Source organism: Haplochromis burtoni, unplaced genomic scaffold (genome assembly GCF_018398535.1).
Source record: "Haplochromis burtoni strain Fernald_Lab_line unplaced genomic scaffold, NCSU_Asbu1 Contig_234, whole genome shotgun sequence".
Classification (NCBI taxonomy): Eukaryota; Metazoa; Chordata; class Actinopteri; order Cichliformes; family Cichlidae; genus Haplochromis; species Haplochromis burtoni.
Window position 1 is genome coordinate 546,564 of NW_024582595.1, and position 18,704 is coordinate 565,267.

The window sequence follows — 18,704 nt, forward strand, 5'->3', positions numbered from 1 at the left end:
TAACCATGTTGGAAGTAACATTAATTATCACTATGATTAAAAAAAAAATGTCTTTATTCAGCTACACACCATTTTTTTGTTTGTTTGTATTTTTGTTTTTTTTTACTACTACTACTACTTTGTGTATAAAGGTGCACTTTTTATTCTCTTTCCTGACTTTAGCAGTCAGTAGAGAGCAGGACAGGATGAGACAGGCAGTTCTGGGAGTCTGGGCCCTATTTAAGCAGCTCCAGACTTGGAGGAACCTTTGGCCAATGACCTCATAGTGTGGTTTGTACAAATCACTGCTGCTCCAAATGGCGCATAGACAGACTTTCGAAAGGAGAAATGTGGAAGATGGGGATGGATAAACAGAGGGGTGATGTGATGAGTTAGCACCCCATTCCATCTGCGTCTGGCGTATCCGTTGCATGAATCCATGGCTGTCCAGTGATGCTACAGTTTATTACGCTGCCGTATCATTTGCTACTGTTAGTTGTTACATGCATGATCCAGTTAAGCTGACACCACCTTTGCCTCTGTTCCTGTTGCGTTCACTAGGTGGAGCAGCAGTCACAGTACATCCAGGGCTACAAGGTGATGTACAGGCCTTCACCAGAGGGGCAACAGAGGAGTGAATGGGCCGTGTTTGAGGTGCGAACCCCTGGGGAGGGCAGCGCCATCGTGCCGCACCTTCGGAAGGGCGTCACATACGAATTCAAAGTCCGCCCCTTCTTCAATGAATTCCAGGGAACAGACAGTGATGTCAAAATTGGCAAGACGCTGGAGGAAGGTGGGGAGGGTGTAAATGTGTACGGCTGTGTGCGAGAGTGCTTCAGTGCTTGCATGTGTGCATGCATGTTTTCATGTTTACACAGTTTTATATGCACGGCTTGCATGTGTGAGAGAATACAACAGCTGCTGGCAGCAGGCAGGATTATGTTATCGCTAACTGTGTTATATTCACGCATGCTTGGGTATGGCGAGCAATATACGACACCCCAGTGCAAGTGTTATACTCATTTTTCATAAGGGTGTGGTTGTGGCAGACTTGTGAGGTTTGGTTTAAACCCAACTGCAAATTTTAATTTGTAGTGCAGAGTGTTTACTGGAGTGCGTGCGTTTTTCTGTGTTGCATGTGTGGGAGTGTTTTGATCTTTTTCTGCTGGATTCTCCTTTGTTTCCAATTGTGTCGATAATTGTTTCTGGAGTTCTAAACATAACGTTTGTTTTCTCACAATGATGTCTGTTTGTAACACTCACGCACACTGTGACTTTTTCTTTTTTCTTTTGTGTGCGCTTAATTACCATCACAGGTTGGCGCTCACACAGCAGCATATGCCCCAGCACTATAACTGTCTATTCTGAATAACAGTTGTTTGCTTTTACCCCCCAAAAAACACTTACATTTAGCAAAGTGATGTTTCAGATTTAAAAAAATGCTTATAAATTTGATAATTAGTCATTTGTTCACACATGAGCTTTAGTCACGCACAGAAGAAATTCTGACAGCTAAATTGCACAGAGAAAGCAGGGAGAGACTGTAGGCACTTAGGCTTTTTTCCCCCCTATCATATATGAACATTTTTTTTCTTTTGTCTACCTCCCCAGCCCCCAGTGCCCCTCCTCGTAAGGTTACAGTGACAGAGAGTGGGGACAATGGGACTGCCATCATCGTCTCCTGGCAACCCCCTCCAGAAGAGGAGCAGAATGGGATGGTCCAGGAGTACAAGGTAACAAGGAAGAAAAAAAACCCAAACAGCCAGCACTTACCTCAGGTCTGAGCAAGTAGGACTGTTCAGAAAGAGACACAAAGGAGACAAAACAGAGGTGAAGATGCTCAGATAAAAGAATAACAGAGAAACAGACAATACATAGACATGGAAAGGTAATGAATTCCTAGATGAGGCATACCTTTGTACACCTCTGTGTCTGCTGACAAAAGCTCAGAGGCAGGAAAGTTGGAAAGCTAGTGGAAACAGTTGTGAAACAGTGCCATCTGGTGGAGGTGGTAAATTCCCACATCTTGTGGCATTTCAAAAGTAAAAATCTATCAGTGTTGTATATTTTTCACCAAAATGTTATTATCTTTTATTATTTGCTGGGCTGTAGTGAGGCTTTAAGCTGTGATTACAGATGTGTTTGTGAAGTAGAGATGGAATGTTAGTTTTTAGGAGTTTAGGGGAGATTATGTATTTTAGAATATATGATTGTAGTGGTATTAATGAATATGAGAAGTTTCCTTTGAAGAACAAACTACTTGCCTTTATTTCCTGCTGTCAATAAAGATGTAGTAGAGACATCAGTGTAGTGTATGTATAAGAATGAGAGTAAACTTTTGGCAAAAGACCTCAGTATCTTTCTTTCTGTAACAACTCTAGTCCCCTGTCCTACCTCTTTACCAGATAATATTCACACTTTAACAATGACCAATATAGGACAGCACTGTCCTGTCATACATTATGCTGTGGAAGTCCTTTATTTTAATTGGAAAGCCTTTATGAGTCACAAGAGATATAGGTGAGTGGCAAAAAGGGAGATGAGGCAGAGCCTGTGAAAAAGTTAAGCCACTGTTAATTTTCCAGGTAAATGTTTTCTGCTGATTAACTTTAGAGTAATTTCATGGTTTTTAAGTACAGTTCGAGAGTGTTCCCTGCTCATTACTGAGCTCAGTCCCCAGCGGCACTGCTTCTCACCACAATTTTTAAGATGCACAGGAAATTTTAAGCCTTTGTAGTTTTCATCACAGAAGTGCAAAAACACACATGCTGGATGAAGTGAGCATATTAACACAGTTAACTGGTGGAAGGAGGTGAGGGGTAAAGAAAACAGACTGACAGAGGTACAGGATGTAGATGTCTCTGAGTCCTAATCCCAGGTTAAAGTATACTTCTGTGACCCTGTTGGAGTTTGTCTGTGAGACAGCCGTCCTTCTAGGGACTCGCAGCTCTAAGCTTCTGCTAAAATTGGGTTATGGAGATGATTACTGTTTTTAATAGGTTTGAGACTGCTCTGTGACATGTTATGACTACCTCAAGTAATAATAACCCTGTGTTGAGCATATTCTGTAAAACGTTGTAAGTTATAACATGTTTTCCTGCCTCAGAGATGAAACGCAATACCCACATTGTGCTAAGATGGCCCCAGCCTATTATAAGAGCACAAGACCAGTGGCAGCTACCAAACTAAATGTTCTCACGAAACGCTCATAACATTGCCTCAATCTCCACTTCATCTTTGTCTCTGTTATGGCAGATTTGGTGCTTGGGGAATGAGACTAGGTACCACATCAACCGTACAGTTGATGGCTCAACCTTCTCCGTGCTGATTCCCAGTCTGGCCCCGGGGATCCGCTACAGTGTGGAGGTAGCAGCCAGCACTGGTGCAGGTCCAGGGGTCAAGAGTGATGTCACTTTCTTTCAGCTCGGTGAGTAGAAACAACTGTTGCTTCTATCCCCTCTTTTCCTTTTTTAAAAACATTACTTCAGTGCCTTTGTCTTCTGCCAATCCTCACAACTGAGTGAAGTCCAAATATTTGAAAAATAATTATGGCATTAATCCAGACATCTTAAATTAAGAGCTTTAGAGAGAAAGGACTTAATGCCAAGTAAACAGACAGTTATGTAATGCCCTTCTTTATGGGAACAGCTATGTGCAAGCCTCTGCCTGTCTTCTCTTTTTTATCATCAGCGATGTTTTAAAACTATAATTGGAGTGATTATTGTTAGAAAAACATCATCAAACCTGCCACACGGGAGTCTGATGAGTCTGAATGACAGGGGGTCTTATACAGCTTTTGCTTACAGTAGCTTACAGTAACACAGGCACATTAAATTCCTGTGTGGCAGAGCTGTTGAGCTGACTGCCGCACCCTGCTCCATTCTCCAGTCAAGGATGCAATGTTTTCTGCCTCTGCTTCGCTTCAGACAACAAAGGCAATAATGAATCGTGCACTCCGGGCTCAGACATGACATGTTATTAATGCTAAGACACACAGCGGAGCCTGCTTCAGAGGCCAGTTGTTGTAATTTACTTATTGTTTTTTGTTCTTTTAGTCTAGATGGACAAATATTTGGAGATATTTTGTCAGTTTTTATTCCCCAAAGCTCTGAGCTGGCCTATTCGGGAGAGATGGAAAACACATGAATAGCAGGATGAGGCAGAGAGAGAAAGAGCTCCATCTGGTTTCAAATGTGTGATTGAGTGGGCTGGGATGGGCATGAAGAAGCATTGGCTGTGACTGATACAATTTATCTCACTTGAAGAGTTCCTGTGGTGATTGTTGCCATGTTCCAACACTGCACTGGAACAATGTGCCTCGGGGACCAGCGCTTCACCCAAATGCATTTGTCACACTCGGAGCTTGTATGCGTCATCCCAGCCTAGATACCTGTACAGTCCCTTGTGGGCTGCTTAGTCACATTGACATGCTGCGTTCCCTCGGCCAGACAGAGCCACAAATTGAGAAGACTGCAAAGTAAGAAGGGATGCAGCCAAATGGAGACGTAGCCTCAGTGCCTGAGACAAAGAAAGATACAGAAGGGGTAAAGGCAGCGAGCTGGTTTCTTTTGGGAAGTGTTTTTGCTTCTGGCTAAGAGTGCCAGTTTAGAAGAGTGGCTACAACATGAAAGACGCGAGAAAAAGAGACGAAGACAAAGTAACGAGAACATGAAGAAATTTCAGAGTGACAGGGGTTGGGGCAAGTCAAAGAAATCTTTCATGTGTCACGATGAGAAAAACAGACCGAGAGCAGGTTGTTGTTGTGAGCAGCTGTACAGCCAGCATCTTTGCAGCAGCGCATTTCAGTGAAACAGGCTTCAAGGCATTCACACCTCAGTTTTTCCACAGATGTGCCCCGGTTTGCTAATTACTGTGGTATCTGTGTTTGAGCTTGATCTCTTTGGATTTATTTATATGATTATGATACCACTATTGCTCGGTGTGAATGATGTCTCTCTTTTTTCCTATCCGCTTCCATCAGGCTGTTATGCTGCACAGGCTCTGTTTGAATGTCTCTGGTTGCTTTTATATGCTCACCTGCTATTGTTGACTGGGATTTGCAATGAAAGCCTTTTGAATTATAGAAACAACTCCTTTTCCACAACAACCCCAGCCTCATACATACCCGCTGAGATGAAGAATCTTTTTATGTACCAGGAGAAAGAATATCCCTATTTATGTATTGTGCAGGCTCCATTTATTTTAAATGTATTTCTCTATTTCAGTCTTTTTCCACTTGGTTTAGTTTCAGCTTTGAATAATGTTGTTTTCACATTCCCAACTCACATTATTTCACTTGTCCCATCCAAAATTTGCAAGTCAAAATATACTGCTTCTTCAATCATTTCTACTTTGTGGGTGCCAGTTTGAGCACTGCCACATGGCTGAAATGCAGCGGCCTGGGGTCAAGTCCCACCACACACTTTCACTGCTTTTCTGTCTACTAATATGCTGTCTAATAATCGCAAAAAGCACAAAAAATAACTTCTACTTTGTTCTCACTGTTCTAGATGCTTCTGGCCGAATGACAGACACAGTGAACCAGGAGAACCCCCTGTCCCAGCAGATCTCAGATGTGGTCAAACAGCCGGCATTTATAGCAGGCATAGGAGCTGCTTGTTGGATTATCCTCATGGTCTTCAGCATCTGGTTGTACAGACACCGAAAGAAGCGGAATGGCCTGTCCAGCAGCTATGCAGGTATACGCAAAGGTCAGTACACGAGTGTAACAAATTCAACACTCACCGAACTATCAACTTGAATGTCAAATTCAAGGCGCCGGTTTACTTCAGTGAGGTTTTCTCACTGCATTTAGTGAGCGAGTGCGACGCAATTCGGTCTTCCCCATCGTCTTTACCCTAAATGACGCCAACCTACCTCACATTCTCTCTGTCAAACACAGAAAGATTTCTTTGTAGAGCAGCGCTGGAGGTGAGGTCTCCCGTAGAGTACTTTAAGATGCAGTGTGAGCTCCTGCTGAGAGTACTGCATAAACACCTCTTTTATTTTGTTTTCATACTTCTGTCACGCTGTCTTTGCAGGAGTGTGTTAGGAGTGTTTGCAGTCAAGTACATTTTGGCATCCAAAATTCCTCCTTTTACCAACTCCCTTCTGACTGCGCTGGGAAAGGGATAATGTCTGGCTGTAATCTCGCTTTTTCAAGGACACATTCTCACGTGGTCAAAGTACTTTTGAGAGAGAGGCCTTCAGATACAGAGCAGCCAATTATTTCATTCTGGTTAATAAGGACCTCATACCTTTGTTTCAAAAACTCAAAGACTGTATTTCAAGGATGTTGGCATAGCCTCTGCCTAACTCATTCATTTTTTTTTTTACCCGACTTAAAGTAATGAGGTTCATGACATCCCCAGCCTCTGCCCGCAATATTTAGAGTATAAAGAGAGCCATTAGCCCCTCTTTCAGAGTCTCATTTATGTGTTGGCTGGCTTAATGTGTGGCCTTGGGCTGTGCAGCTGTTGCCTGTGAGTGCTACCTTCTACAGCCTCACTTCCAGGTTTAGGTTTACTGCTGATTGCCAAGGTTAGAGAAGATAGACCCTTCAACCTTGATGCACACACAAACAATGATTTTAGCTGTAAATCTGTGGCTATCTGTGCTCTCAATTTACTCCAGCCATGATAAAAGTGGGAGCAGTGTCTCTCAAAGTAAAAGAGACCTCAGCTAATCTTATCCTGATCTCCTGCACATTTACCTGTGTGGTCTGTGAGAGCTATTGTGGGTTTTTTTTGTTATGTCTTAGATTACAGAGAAAACAAAGTGAAGACCAATATTTAATGAATGCAGTCATGATCCGAGGTCAGGTAAGAGATGAGAAGACAGTGTAGCGTAAGGTTACCTCATGTCCCGCTGTGAATCATATATGTTGATGTTTGGTCAAATTTGGAAGAAAAAAAAAAGAAAGAAAGGAAGATGGAAGCTCTTTAGAAAACTAGGAGGCAGACATACCTCCCCTTTTTCTCCTCCTGGTGTTCCCAGACCACAGTCTTTGTTTTGAAAAGAGTATAATTGCAACCACATGAATCAACAATCTTCGCTAAGCTGAATTTGCATTACTGTGTATCTGTGTGTGACAGTATATGCTAGCGCCGTCTCTAAAAGATTACATTTATTTTGTCAATGCAAAATTAGTCTAAACAGCTTTCTCTTGTTTCCCTCATGACCTCATGGCGCTCTGTCATTATTCGAAATACTACAAATGACATCACTGTGTAACACAAATGTTATTATAGGATGCTACAGAAGCCTTCACATCTTTTAGCTCAAGTCATTTTTAAGAAAAGAAAGCAGCAGTTACATACAGTCACAGGTTACATACTGGTTCATCGCTCTTGGGAACAAACATCTGTGAGAATGGCAACCTGATTCTTGATTTATGCATGTTAGTCACGTTTCTATTTCTCACGACTGTTTTGGGTACGTCTCTTCTTCAAAGGCTTCATCAAACAGATAATCTTTTCCAACCACTCATATCTTTCGATTTGTTTGAGCATCAAGGGGAAAGATTCAAACGTGATAAGATGATTGTGATGTTTAAAGGACATCTGTTCGCACGGGGTACTGTATGAGGTAATTATTTGAGGAAATAAAAATGTGACAGCAGCAGTAGTATCCGCTTCTTAGATGTCTCTTCGCAAAAGCAATTTTAGTCTGAAGGCAAAGTGCAACATTTCTAAAAAATGCACATATTTAAGGCAGTGTGCTGGATGACTACCAGCATGGGGCAAAGTTGCATCAACTGGAGTGTTTACTGGAGCGTTTACTGGAGCATTCTTAACTTCTTCAAACAGGGAAACGACTCAACTATATTTTAAAGACCATAAAAATATAGAAGTTATTAAAGAATTTAATCCACTTTCATTGGGTTTCTGAACCATTTCATAAACCAATGCTTTAAAAAAAAAGTAATAATAAATAAAAATGAAAATGTGAAAATAATGTTGTACTAAGGCTTTCATGACCAGGCCATAATTACTTGTTGGGCTGCAATTATCTTAAAAAAACAAAACAAAACAGAATTTGATGCATTTCTTTGCCTGCCACATGTTGTATTGAAAAAGTCACAAAGTTAAAGTTAAAAACTATAGCATGATATCAGTAATTTTTTGCAGTAAATATCAGATACTTAGGATCCTATTTTCTACAAGAGTTTTCAAAAACAGGCACCCTACTACAGTAGATGGATGTTTAATAAAGAATCGCTTCCATGCCTGTGCGAGGAATTAAGTTGTGAGGGTGATGATGTGAGTGTTGAGATAGCAACAGACATCTCAACAGTGCGAGACCTCTGAACAGCAGGCCTCCGACAGTCTGGGCCACGACTTGAACCAGCAGCTGGCTCAACATTCATTTTCCCTCTGGGATGTCTGAGAGGATCAAAGACTAGCAAGCAGCATGCAGCGTGTGAATACAGGCTATTGAAGTGTATTGCGAAACTTATACATTTTGTGGAGTTAATATTTAGAAAGATAGTTCTGATAATTCAATAACTTTCTTTCTCTGTCTTTTCCAACAGTGCCATCCTTCACTTTTACACCAACAGGTAAGCACCTTCTCCTGCAGTACATACAGTATCTATGTTTTTATAAACTCAATGTACTACAGCACAGGCCTTTTCCCATTTTCACAAACTTCTTGGAACATAAAAATACCAAACAGTGTGCTCAAAACCTTAAGCACATCTCAGTCCAGTTTCCCAACAGAAAAAGGCCAATTCAGGAAAAAAGGAGGACAAACAAAACAACACAAGAAAACAATCAGAATCTGACAATGACAGATACACATCCCCCATAAAATCCAAAAAAAGATTCCTAAACCTATTCAAAGATCCCTTGTTTGTCCTTCAATATATGTTATTCTTTCAGTGGGAAGGTTGTCCTCTTTGTTTCCTTTTAAATACAAACCAAACCAGAATATCTTATAACAACAGAAACATTTTCACTGCCGTTGGGGAAAGCGTCCTTTAATGGCTTTAACAACCACAGTCCTAATAGAATCATTAGAGAAATTACCAGCTGTAGAGAAGTTGGTGAGGAACACTTGATTAAAAAACAAAGAAAGGCCCAGCAAATATTTGAGCTGTTTCAGAACTTAAAGCTCAAAAAAGAGAGGCCACAGTACCAAGAATCTGTTTTATAGTAGTGGTAACTTGATCAAAGGGCTGCTGGCAACCTCAGAGGGGATTTAGGAGAATGACACACCACCAGAGTCTCCAACACACCAATTAAATAGGCAAGTGGCAGCAGAGCTAAGGAGGTTATCTGTGAGCTGAAGTGACACAGCATAAAACAGATAAAAGAAAAGCTCCTTGTATATCTGTATCTTTCTGTCCCTGCAAGTCTGTCTTTACAGTTCTCTCCACCTTCTTCTTTCACTCGTGGACTTTCATCCCTCGGAAATTCCTTGTTCCCTTGAGGTGTGCAAAAGGGTGTTGGCGGTGTTTAGCGAAATGGCAAATGTGAAACCGTGTGAATAGATAAGAGGAAGTAACAGTGAAGGAGACAATCCAGTGCACTCTGTGTTTGTTGTTCTACTGGTTGATCCTGTCTGTGCAGGGATTGTATCTACACGGTAGCAGTGCGCTTTGTGTCTGCCTTGAGGCTTGCAATCAGGTAGAATAATTTTGCAGTGGCAGGCTTGTTTCATGGAAATCTTTCAGCTGAAACATCGAACCTAAACACGCAAGCAAGGACTATTCCTTAGAGAGAAATTCCCTGCCCTGGTACTCTGTGTGAAACCAGGATTTTACTGAGCATTATACTGATTTTCATCTTTAACCAGACTGCGATAATTTAGTTTTGCATAAGATCTCCTCTGGCTACATGCAGAGACCAAACCACACACTTCCTGTTTTGAAAGAGAGACATGGAATCAACACAGCAAAGGCCCAACCTACCCCTCTTCCACCTTCTCTCCTCTCAGGGAAGAGATTGTAATTAAAGTTAGAAGTTTATCTCGCCTTCACACACACCGGCAGCTTAGAGCTCCTTGAAAGAGTCCAACTTGCAGCACACAGAGCTTCAAACACGCTGAACCCGAGCCAGACAACCAAAGAGCTCTGCATCTTTGTTCTTCATAAGCCTCTTACACATCCTCCTGCTCCTGTTGCTTCGTGTGTGCGTGTGTGTCTATGACTCAGCTGAAATGATGACACATGCATTCAATCACACACTCACTTGCTCTGATACAAAACACAAAAACACAGCACTAGCTTAAAAGCAGTTTTCTCCCAATCATTTTTCACAAAATTGGCAATTCAATAAGAAAATAAGTAACTCAAATAAAGAATTTTATGTTGAACTTACATGACTGTGGTGAAAAGAAGGACATCACGACAATCATAACGTTGGTGGAATCACGACAAACTCATTTTCTCTCTTTCAGTGGCATATCAAAGAGGTGGAGAAGGTGTCAGCAGTGCTGGAAGGTAAGAGTTTGTTTAGTGTCTTTGAAAAAAATATATCTTTTAAACAGGCGCATTAAGTGAATGAATGCTAAGAATGTAATTTCAAATACAAAGAATCCTTAAACCTCCGGAGTATATTAGTAGGGTGTGCCTTGTGTACTTTTCTTTGACAAACACTAGGGGGAGTGCTGTGCCTTTCAAAGGTAGCACAGAGCAGAGGAGAGGGGTAAGGACTTGCATTAAGCATGTAATAATTCTACAGGAACAAAGCCCCATATAGTCTGCCAAGTGCCCATCCTTGTCCCAAATGGTGGAGAACCACATGCAACCACCAGGCTGTGCCGTAGCATCACCATAAAACATTAATGGAGCTACATGCATGTACACAGCAGCAACAGCACGCCGCCTAATGTAGTGGAATTGTGCATTTTGCATAAACAGCAAGAATGTCTGGACTTGGACCTGTATATCCATTGGATGGCATTTGGCATGTGTTCATATAACTGGTAAATAGCAGGGAAAAAACAGGAAAATATGCATTCATTCATTATGCGCTCTTTACTCTAGTCCAAAACATAGTTAATACTGTAATGTATGCGTGTGTTGTTCTTCTGTTAATGAACAGTTAGCTTGAAGTCATCATTATATTATTCAGTTGTATGACTGAATTGTCAGCTCTGCACAAAGACAATGGTTGTTCAGTATCAACATATAACTGCCAGGGTGATTGAGGAGTCATTGTGAGATTGTATTTGGTTGTACAAGACAAATGTGTTCATTACCCAAAACGAATCCAAGAAATGAGTCATTTAAGAGGGAATAAGAAAATGTAATTCATGGCTAATTCACTGTTTCGATACGCGAACCCAGAGTCACTCTATAGAGATTTGGATACTCACACAATATATGTTCCTGCATTCTTTTTGTATACTAAATTGATTCGTTCGATGAGCAAAAACAGACTGTCTTTACTTGGCTTAAGGTCCAGTAGTACAGTAGAATCCTGTTAAATGAGCTAGCTTGATTTGAATTTGAATTAAAGCTGAAAAACAGGAGACAAGACAGAGATGGATGGCAAAACAATGATAAGGATGCATTTTTCTTCTGTTGCTCAAGTCTGTTCTCCTTGTGTACAGCTTAAAAAAAAAAAAACACTTTCCAATGATAGAGATATTGTGTGACACTGTGGAATCTACTCTGTGAGTATTTGTGGTTCACTGCCTGTTCAGGACGTGGATTTCGCAGCATTGGAAGAGAATTTTGTCTAGCTGTCTAATCCAGGCGGATCGCTAATGCTCACGAGGGCTCAGGGAAAGTGTCATCGGCTATGGCCAAGCCAAGCACACACAATCTATTTAGCTGGGCTTTTTTCTAAAGTGCTCCCTGGGCCTGTGTGTGGCCGAAAGGCAAAAAGTGCTAAAGCCGGATTTCTACTTTTCCCCTTCTCAGCTGGATAAATAAACTCACATAATCTTCTCTTTCAAATATTATGTTATTGTGGGTGTTGCAGTTCATTCACATAAATGTCACTGCGGCATTGGCTTGGTTTCTTACTATTGTTAACCATTTGGTGCCCTTTTTGTTTTTTTCCTCCTCTTTTTTTTTTGTCCACAGGCCTGGTTTACTAAACATTGGGGACTCTGCCACTCAACCCTGGCTGGCCGACACATGGCCCAACTCATGTTCCAACCACAATGACTGCAGCATCAACTGCTGCACTGCTGGCAATGGCAACAGCGACAGCAACTTGGCAACATACAGCCGACCAGGTATGCATGTTTTGTCAGTGCCGTATGTAGTCAACAACCAAAATAAACCCTCCTCTCGAAGGCAACAATGCAATCATTTGACAAAATAACTGTAGAGATAAGAAATGTAGGGAGCTGGGGGAATCTGCAGTGCAAAAGGAAGTAAAATCTGATATCTAGGTTAGCTCCCTGGAGAGTTATTCTGTGTATCGCTCCCTTCTGTAGGTCTCCACAAGAAAAACCTAGAGAAATATTAGGATTAAGAGAGGCTGTGCGCTTGTGTGTTTGATTTATCTGAGGTTAAAGTAGAGCTGTTTTAGGCAGGAAATAAAAGGAGCACACTGAGCAGGGCTCATAGCTCTACTCTGTTGCTAATCAAATTGCTCTGCTGATTTCCATACAGTTGTTATACCCGGTAATGTAATTTCCCCTAAGTGCTCAGTTATTTAAGAAATGTGCAGCGGGCGAAGGGGTCAAGGCTGGACTGCAGACGATGGCCAGAAGCAGAGAAAAAGAGAATGATAGAGGGAGAAGGGTGTACCTGGAAATGCAGATGGAAAAAGTAGTGATGAAGAATAAGTGTATGTTAAATGATACAGTGAGATGTATTGGCATAAATACAGAGCAAAGATAAGATAAGTAGGGTGAGGGGGGGAAAAAAGAGAACACCACCAGGTGGCCTCTAGTTTATTTAGCACTAGTACAGTTATCAACAAAGGGAAGCATATTTGGCCTCAGAATCTTATGCATTGCTGCCAAACCATACACACACACACACACACACACAGAGTATGATGTAGGACGTAATATTAATAATTAACAGCCATGACCAAAAAACCTCTATCCTCTGGAACTTGGATTGCAATGAAATGCTTTATGTTCTAAATTATGCACTTTGGGACTATGCCTTTAAGGGCAGCACATAATTCCTGTCCAGCTGTTCAATCCAATATCCATCCAGCCACTAAATAGTTTCTCCTGACTTCAAACCTTTCCAGTGAGGATTAATAATTCATTTTGTAGACTATAGTCAAGTTGAGTTTTTCTTTGTGCTAATCACCCCTCTGAGGTTGAAGTGTTTAACTCTACCTTAACATGGTCTGAGATGTTTAACAGGGAATAACAGGCTAGAGGCAGCCCTCACTCGCATGACACCCTGCCGTATGACACTAAGGAGCTTGCCAGACGCATGCTTTGTGTGTGTGCCAAACCTAAATTCTGAACATTAAGAGGATCACTGACTAGGTGACAGAGCAAAGAAATACGAGTTAAGGTCCCTTTATCTCAGCCATAGGGGCGCTTTCACACATCAACCTTTTGAAGTGTTTGAGCTTTTCCATGCAGCTGAAACATGAGTTACGTGGCACGAGCTGCGCGCACCTATGGCCGTCCTTGGTATTTACCGCAAGGCTGGCTCTCAGATCTGCTGGAGGATTTGAATATTTTATGAGCCAGGGAAAATTGGATCTGTCAGTGAAGCTGTGCTTTTACTGCACGCCTCATTCCAGGTCTTTGATACAGACATGTCTCCGTCCCTCTCAATGAGCAAAGACGCTCCCAACCATCAGAAGAAAAAGAACACAGATGACACCTACACTGAGTCATGGGTGAAACTGAGAAGGGGGTAACATAACCTGTGTCAGTCACCTAGAGCAGATCGTCATTTTTGCAAACAAAACTGAGACTTAAAGCATAAGTAGAAATGTCTCTCTGGAAGGTGGGGATCATTCAAAAAGCTTGAGATGAAAAATGTGTTGCTTTTCTTAATTTTTTCAGCTCGACAGTAGATGAAATGATGCCTTATTGTTTGAAATCTTTTGCCAAACTGGCATACTGCTGCTAAGCTGATCAGCAGTAGAAAAGACTGACTAAATGCCCTCCTCATGTTCTTCAGCCGACTGTATCGCCAATTATAACAACCAGATGGAAAACAAGCAGACCAACCTTATGGTGCCTGAGTCAGGAGTCTATGGAGATGTAGACCTGTCCAACAAGATCAATGAGATGAAGACCTTCAACAGCCCAAACCTTAAAGATGGCCGCTTTGTAGGTCCAGGGGGCCAGCCGACACCTTATGCCACCACTCAGCTCATCCAGTCCTCCATTATGGGAAACAACATGAACTCAGACAGAGTGACTGGAGGGAGTGGAGGTGGACTCGTGGGTGGAGGAGAGGTGAATGAGAAACACTGCTGGAAGCCCCCCTCAGTCCAGCAGCAGAAACAGGAAATAAGCTCCCAGCTGCAGTACAACATCATGGAGCAAAACAAGCTGAACAAGGGTGAGTGTGTGGAATAGCCAGCAGCCATCTTTAGAGAGGCCAACTCCAAGCCATGATCTTCTTCCACTCGATTTTTCCCTCACTTCTCTCTTCTCCTGGCTGTTTCGCCCCACTCTGGATACGTGTAGAAGAGTTTCATGCTCATGTATCCCTTGGCTCTGTCTCAGTCCTTTTCATTCAACAAAAGCACCATCACTGTCTTTCTGCCTGTCTGTATGGCATTCATGCAACCTCTCCACGCAATCAAGTAGAATCTTTACTGCTAAATGAGGGCCAGGCTTGAATTGCTATCATCTTTTGGTATCTGGGGTGTCTTGTTTTATAACAAAAGCAGGTGTGAGAGTTTATCCTTGGTGTCAGATTTCTAAAGGAAAGATAAAGATAACTCAAAGATCTTTAAAGATGCTTTGAATGAAGCTATCATCACCTGGTCGTACCTGCAGAAAGGAACCACAGCTGGTGTGATAGTTTTAAGATTTCAGTGCAGCTGTTGCATGTGTTCACATACTCACATGAGAATGAATATGAAAGCATGACCTGCATGCCTCATGTGTAGCTAAATACATAGCTCTCGGTGTAATCTCATTTCACTCCATATATTGTTTAACGTTTCTAATGTAAAGCGGTGATCTTTGTTTAGTACAAAGTGGTCGTCTTTGTGGTGTCCCTGTTTGCCTGCCTCCCTGCAATAACTATATCCTTCACTATCCTCACCACCAGATCGCTACAGAGGAGGTGACAGCCCTATGCCAGCCACAATTCCCTACAGCCAGACTCATGACAGCCACACTGGGGGCTCCTACAACAGCTCTGACCGGGGCAGCAGTAGTACCTCCGGTAAGATGGTTAGAGGATCAAGGACAGGAGTTTTTTCAGGTCGGCCAGTCGGCTGTTATACAAATCAACACAGACTCTCATTCGATGTTCGCAGGAAGAAAAAAAAAAAAAAAGGCAAAATATTATTTTTCCAGCTAAATTATTACTATGAATTCTATAATCACATATACCCTCAAGCTCCATTTTAAAATCCCAGTTTTCTCAAAGGCTTTAAATCACTTTGAGCCACTAATAAAATATGCTTTCAATTGTAATTTGATTAATTTGCATGTTAGCCCATCTTGAAGCAAAGCCTTCAGTGTGGAAACATGGTGAATAAAACACAAGTGCCAACAGTACTTTGAAACAAAGGCATGAGAGCATGTTTTTTGTTTTCTTTATGCAACATCATCCAAGGATGTTTAAAGCAAATTAGATAAAAGGAAATGCATCTTCAAATTATTTTGTGTTTGTTATTCTGCTTTGTACTTTTTATTTCTGTGTTTGTCCTTGCTTATTTTGCATTACTTCCGTTAATTGGCTTTACTTTAATTCCAGTATGGAGCAGCCTAATTTCATCATGGCCTCAATGTCTGTCTTTGGACAAGGACAAATGATAACACATTGCAGACGGCATGCAACACTGCCACCTTAATGCCATGTATCCATTCTGATATTGCGTTTGAAGTTCAAGCCATTAAGGAGCAGCCTTTAGTGCTGCCTGCACATCACAGCTCATTGGTTCACAATTTTAATAGTTTTCTATTAATTGGACCCTTTTCTGCTGTTTTCCTTCTACCTTTTCTCTTCATACTGGGTTATACCCCTTCAGGGAAATAGCTGTTTTATAGTATTTCCCCTCATTTAATTTCTGAGCAGTATGGGCATACTTACATAAATTGGAGAGTTGCATTAGCCTTTTCACTCTCACATGTAAAATTATCGTTTTCTTGTCAGTCAGCCTTATTAATGTCAATTGTCTCTGCTGTCAGTATCTTTGTTACCTTGTGATTTCTCCAGCATTAATAATTGATGTGATTTTTAGAGACAGAGAGTATGTGTATCTGTAGCGGTCCTGTGAATGATCGTTTTCCCTTTTGTGAACAGGGAGTCAGGGTCAAAAGAAGGGAGTGCGCACCCCCAAAGTACCCAAACAAAGCACAATGAATTGGGCTGACCTTCTGCCCCCTCCTCCTGCAAACCCACCCCCAACTCGGAACACAGAGGAATACTCTCTACCGATGGAAGAAAGGTGGGACATGTCTAAATGGTCATCTGATCTGACAGTATATTTAAATACTAGTTCATTGCTGCTGCCTTTTCTCCACATTCATTCCAAACAATTGCCCCGAGCATTTTCTGTCCATTAGTGCTAGGTTCATGTCAGACTCTGATAGAAGGCTGACATGAATATTTAGAGGATGTTTTCTGGCTTCAATAAAAAAAATAAAAAAAAACATGTTTTTGCTGAGCGATATGAAGGTAATGAGGCTTGTTTCTCTCTGCTGGCAGCTGTGATCCAGACATGCAGTGCCCCATGCCCCCCTCTCACATGTACCTGCAGCCTGATGAGCTGGAGGAGGAAGAAGAGATGGAGAGGGGGCCCACTCCTCCCATCCGTGGGGCAGCTTCTTCCCCTGCTGCCGTGTCTTACAGTCACCAGTCCACAGCCACTCTCACCCCCTCACCCCAGGAGGAGATGCAGCCGATGCTCCAGGATGCCCCAGACAGCCATGAACGCAGGTACAGCAGCATGATGTCAAGCTGTCTGCAAGAATAAAGTAGCAGAATAAGAGCACTCAGCTGCTGAAAAGAAAAAAAAAAATCCTCAAGAAATGTATGTATTCTCTAAAGCCTCATAAAGAAACATGATTTACTTTGCATTTGAAATTCATGGCTGTTTTCCTGATTGAGCCCATTAAACTCCATGTATATCGTCTGTATATTGTGTGCACCGTTGGCCATTTTTCAAAAGCATATCTTAGGTTTTAGACTGATTTCTTACCTTCTAGGGAGTCATTTGTTGCAGTTCATTTCAGTATAGTACGGGGATTCAAGCAGTAGAACATTAGGTTTTTGTTTTTTTTTTAAATGTGTTTCAAATAGGTAGCACATCAGCGTAAATTTAGTCAAATGTATTTTTGTCAGTGATTATAATTGTGCAGAAATCCAGCTGTGAGATAGAACTGTTTTGGAAAACTCATCCCTGTTATTGTGCCTGAAGGGGGGGGGAAGCCATAATGAATTTGAAGTTCATCTTCCACAGAGAAGCCATTTTAAAATAAATTAGCAAATTCACATCATTGGGGTGATCAAAACTTAACTTCTAATGTGACATCAGAAGATCATCAGCATCATCAACAGTAAAGCACCTCATTTGTAGTCAATTGGCTAAAACATGGGACGATTAGGTTGTTTTTTCCATAACTGGGTAACTATGATTTAATGATGCAAAAAACTCTACAGTTTATGAGTTTCTTCTCATTTTTTATAGGCGCCATGCTGTGAGCCCCCCACCCCCTCCCAGGCCCATGTCTCCTTCACACACATATGGGTATATCAACACCCCGTTAGCCTTGGACACGGATGGTATGGAGGAGGAGGACATACTGGAGGAAGAGGAGGACGGCGATGAGACAGATGCAGAGGTGGCTAAGATGCACTACCACCACACCCACCCCCACACAAACCCTCACCATCCCCAGATGCATCCGCGGAGGTTGCTGCTACGAGGGCTAGAACAGACGCCTGCATCCAGCATGGGGGACCTGGAGAGCTCAGTGACAGGCTCCATGATCAACGGATGGGGGTCAGCTTCCGAAGAGGATAATGTCTCTTCGGGGAGATCCAGTGCAGTCAGCTCATCAGATGGATCCTTCTTCACAGACGCTGACTTTGCTCAAGCGGTTGCTGCAGCTGCAGAGTATTCAGGCCTCAGGGTGGCAAAGTACCCTAATTCACAGGGCCAAGAAGTTGGGGGAGCGTCGGGTAAAGTAGACCACTTTTATAGGAAATAATTTAATTTTATTGCAATAATTTTATTCTCTTGCTGTCCAAGAAAAAGAGGGGAAAAAACTATTGTTCTGTTTCTTTTGTCAGCACGAAAATACCAAATAAACCCATCAAGTCACCGTCCTGGCAGCCCAGTGTCTACAGATAGTAACATGAGTATGGCCGCTGTACACAGGAGGCCTCCTAAAAAGCAGAAACAACATCCAGTAGGTCATCCAGCGAACCAGAGACGTGAAGTTTTCAATGAAGGTACACATCTTTTAATTACATCTAGTTATATTTAAAACAGGCTCATTTGATATTGTAGATTACTAAGATAAAATAGTAAAAATCCTTTCTGACAATTAAGTAAAAACATTTCAGGTTCAAGTAATAGTCATCCAGAATTACAAGTCTTGTTTTAACGAATATTTCTTTCAGGTCTTTTTTGTTTAAAGCCTATGGT

At 41.8% G+C, this 18,704-nt stretch overlaps 1 protein-coding gene across 6 annotated transcripts in view; it reads left to right on the forward strand.

The window, feature by feature from the left end:
- Positions 1 to 18,704, forward strand: part of robo1 (roundabout, axon guidance receptor, homolog 1 (Drosophila)) — a 232,819-nt gene that overhangs the window by 207,875 nt on the left and 6,240 nt on the right. For 5 of the 6 annotated variants that reach the window (XM_005937506.3, XM_005937507.3, XM_042226918.1 and 2 more), the window contains 13 exons: positions 541 to 772; positions 1,591 to 1,712; positions 3,235 to 3,406; positions 5,490 to 5,690; positions 8,513 to 8,539; positions 10,381 to 10,423; positions 12,017 to 12,171; positions 14,045 to 14,431; positions 15,152 to 15,268; positions 16,355 to 16,499; positions 16,760 to 16,990; positions 17,742 to 18,235; positions 18,347 to 18,508. In XM_005937506.3, coding sequence (XP_005937568.1) covers positions 541 to 772; positions 1,591 to 1,712; positions 3,235 to 3,406; positions 5,490 to 5,690; positions 8,513 to 8,539; positions 10,381 to 10,423; positions 12,017 to 12,171; positions 14,045 to 14,431; positions 15,152 to 15,268; positions 16,355 to 16,499; positions 16,760 to 16,990; positions 17,742 to 18,235; positions 18,347 to 18,508 — 2,488 coding nt within the window. The remainder of the gene's footprint in view (positions 1 to 540; positions 773 to 1,590; positions 1,713 to 3,234; positions 3,407 to 5,489; positions 5,691 to 8,512; positions 8,540 to 10,380; positions 10,424 to 12,016; positions 12,172 to 14,044; positions 14,432 to 15,151; positions 15,269 to 16,354; positions 16,500 to 16,759; positions 16,991 to 17,741; positions 18,236 to 18,346; positions 18,509 to 18,704) is intronic. The other variant, XM_005937508.3, reaches the window with a different exon arrangement.